Genomic DNA, 3,201 nt, shown 5'->3' on the forward strand with positions numbered 1-3,201 from the left:
ATGAGATCAACTAGTCTCGTGGATTCTCATAGATTTGTAATGCTTTTTACTTGGGTTGTTTTTGACCCAAGGAAGGGTATGAAAATGCTTTGGCAAAGAAGATTCCATTCCATTATGTTTTTGGTTTGTGACGGAAAATTTCAAAAGATAATTGTATTAAACTAAAAAATAAACAAGTAATAAAGTGACTTCAAAATTTCATGGGCAAAGCTATCATTTTGATTCGGGCAACATTAGAAGGCATGAAATAATAGACAATTCCGGAAATCATGGAAATCTTGTAAAGCCCGGAAAACCCGCCCGGAAATCCCAAGGGACGAGATTTCGTTAGACTGTCGGGATTTTCGCAAACCTGTTCCAATGTGCGCCAATTGAGTTAGAAACTTCGTGTTTGGTGCTCAATATGTCAGTTGAAATGCCACATAAGATAATGGAGCCAAGTCAGTTCTAAGAACCTTCAAAAGGCTTGGTGTTCTCACCATTGATTTATCATAACAAAGGTGAGATATTTTCTTTTATTACCATACCGGGTGTCGAGGATAAGATTAGACACACAGTTTTTTCTTTCTAAAATCCTTGAAATCTTTCAAAGTTGCGTGAGTTTTACATCATTTTTTTGTCATTGTCCGCTCTTTTCATTTATGTAAACAAAAATACAAAAAAGTCAAAGCTGAAATATATGAAAGCAAAAAGAGAATCCATTGTAGCTTTGCTGTGTGCGGAATACACTTCTAAAGAAGTAAGTTGGAACCTTAAAGTGGCTGCCGGATGATTTACGATGTCAAAAACTGTCTTGATTGGCAAGGTGACCGTCATCCCCCTCCTAGGAATGCAAGAACACCAGCAGTTAGATATCCAAGAGTGGTGGCTGGAATAAAAAGATGCATCAAGACAGTTCCAATCAAACCAATGTGATGGATTGGATTGGATCTCCAATCTGGTTGCCAGAGGGATTTGACTTAATGCAGATGCCTAAATTGAGGTTTTCAAGTCTACAGTGATACCCTGGATGCGATAAGTAGCATAAAACTGGCCCTTTGTATAGCAACAAGACTTTACTCTTGCTCATTCAGCCAAAAGGACAATCTCCTACTGGGATAATGAGGTAATCCTGTTTTGGAGGCCTAAACTATGGCCCCCAAATTCTCCAGATCTTAAAACTCTGGACTATGCTCTGTGGTCCCATGTTGAGAAAGAAACTTGCAAAGAAAGACCCCCTTTAACTAAAGTTCTTGGCCGCCAAATTGATCAACTATTGAAAATTCTCTCCAGCCCAAATCCGCACTTTTGGTCACTGTTTTTGGACCAGATTGGCCAAAGTCTGTTTTTGGACCAGATTGGCCAAAGTCATTGCTTGAAAAGGATCATATTTCGAAAACTTGGCTTTAAATAAAAAAAAATGTCAAAAATAACGTAAATTTTACGTAGTTTAATCTATAACATGTTAGAATTTTAACTCTCAATATTACCTTTTAAGAAATTTATGATGCTTTTATGTGAAAGTGACAACTTTGTCTAATCTTATCCTCGACACCCGGTATAAAGGCTCAAGTCAAGACTCAGAACATCATTGAATTCTAAGCTTGTCTCGCGACAAGTACGTGTTATTATGAAGGAGTTCCAGGTCTTTACGTTATGTCTGGCTTCTCTAGCCGTTCAGGGTGAACTCATCTCAGGATCAAATGAGAGCTTATTCAAATATCTAATGGTGCTTCAATTTTTCGTTCCAACTCAAGCATTCGATTGCACTCAAGTGAATCAGGGTATGCTACATCGTGATCCAACAGACTGCACCTCGTTTTACATGTGTGACGGTCGTACTGCTCACAAATATACTTGTCCTTCCAACCTTGTCTTCAACCCGAATTTCAATGTCTGCGATTGGGCCCATAATGTGAACTGCGAATCTTCAACCACTGAAAATCTGATATCGACTCAAACCACGTCCACTCCGTCAACCATAATTTATTCCCGTTCAACATCCAACACCAACCCATCCCAATCAACAACTGTCCAAACAAGGTCGACAACCATGCCGACCGGCGGTTTTATCCCCGGGAAAAAGGTGGTATGTTACTACCCCAATTGGGCGTATTGGCGACAGGGCATTGGGAAATATCAGGTCCGGGACATTGACTTCAGCTTGTGCACCCATGTCATCTACTCTTTCGCTGTTTTGAGCCCCGACTACGAGATTGTGGCTCACGACACTTACTTGGACATGGCCTTTAATTGGGGACTTGGCAACTACAGACTCTTTGACGGTATGAGAGGTCGCTACCCCAATACCAAGCTCATGATTGCCTTGGGTGGCTGGGACGATTCACAAGACAATAAAGGCCGCTACCAGACCATGTTGAGAAGCCAGAGCTATCGACAAAAGTTTGTCAACTCGGCAGTGCTATTCCTCCAAAAGTACGGGTTTGATGGCTTGGATCTTGACTATGAATTTCCTGATGCTGGTGACAAGGTTGGGTTTGCGTCCTGGGCCCGAGAACTGAAGGCAGCCTTGGCTCCCTATGGCTATGAGTTGACGGCGGCCATTTCGGCGGGTGAGAGTGAAATTCGGGCAGGTTTGGACATTCCCAGTTTGTCCCAAAGCTTGGATGCTATTCACATCATGACGTATGATTATCATGGCAGCTGGGAGACCCAAGCCGACCATCATGCTCCCATGAGCCAAAGGTCGTGGGACACGGTTCGAAATGATGTCAAAAATACGGTCAATGTTCTGAGAAGGATGGGCGCTCCTGCTAACAAGTTAGTCCTGGGTATTCCAACCTACGGGAAAAGTTTCACGGTCTTGGGCACCAATGGAGCCCCTCCCATGCCTTCAAGCGGTGGGGGTGTGGTCGGACCTATCACCAATCAAGTTGGTACATTGTCTTTCATGGAAATTTGCCTGAAGATCAAGAACAATGCTTGGACTCTGATCGACGATCCAGCTGGACCTTACGCTTATAAAGGAGACCAATGGGTGGGCTTCGATACTGCCAAGTCAACCAAGGCCAAGGCTCAATATGTTTTGGATCAGGACCTGGGAGGCGCCATGATTTGGGATCTCCCCTCTGATGATTTTTCCAACCAATGTGGACAAGGACCTTACCCCTTGCTTACTGCCATCAACCAAGTTCTTACATATGCTTCGCCATAAATGCAGTTTGATTTTTGATTCCAAATATATTTGTTCTTGCATTATCA

The 3,201-nt window shown here is 42.6% G+C and overlaps 1 protein-coding gene across 2 annotated transcripts; it reads left to right on the top strand.

The window, feature by feature from the left end:
* Positions 1 to 379: 379 nt before the first annotated feature.
* On the top strand, positions 380 to 3,201 carry LOC131877547 (probable chitinase 10). 2 transcript variants are annotated; one of them, XM_059223251.1, is made up of 2 exons: positions 380 to 500; positions 1,737 to 3,201. In XM_059223251.1, exon 2 carries the CDS (start codon positions 1,766 to 1,768, stop codon positions 3,152 to 3,154), a length of 1,389 nt encoding a protein of 462 aa, XP_059079234.1. In that variant the 5' UTR covers positions 380 to 500; positions 1,737 to 1,765; the 3' UTR covers positions 3,155 to 3,201. The 2 variants fall into 2 exon arrangements, with proteins under 2 accessions (XP_059079234.1, XP_059079233.1); XM_059223250.1 differs by lacking the exon at positions 380 to 500 and having other exon boundaries at positions 1,382 to 3,201.

This window comes from Tigriopus californicus, chromosome 3 (assembly GCF_007210705.1).
Source record: "Tigriopus californicus strain San Diego chromosome 3, Tcal_SD_v2.1, whole genome shotgun sequence".
Lineage (NCBI taxonomy): Eukaryota > Metazoa > Arthropoda > Copepoda > Harpacticoida > Harpacticidae > Tigriopus > Tigriopus californicus.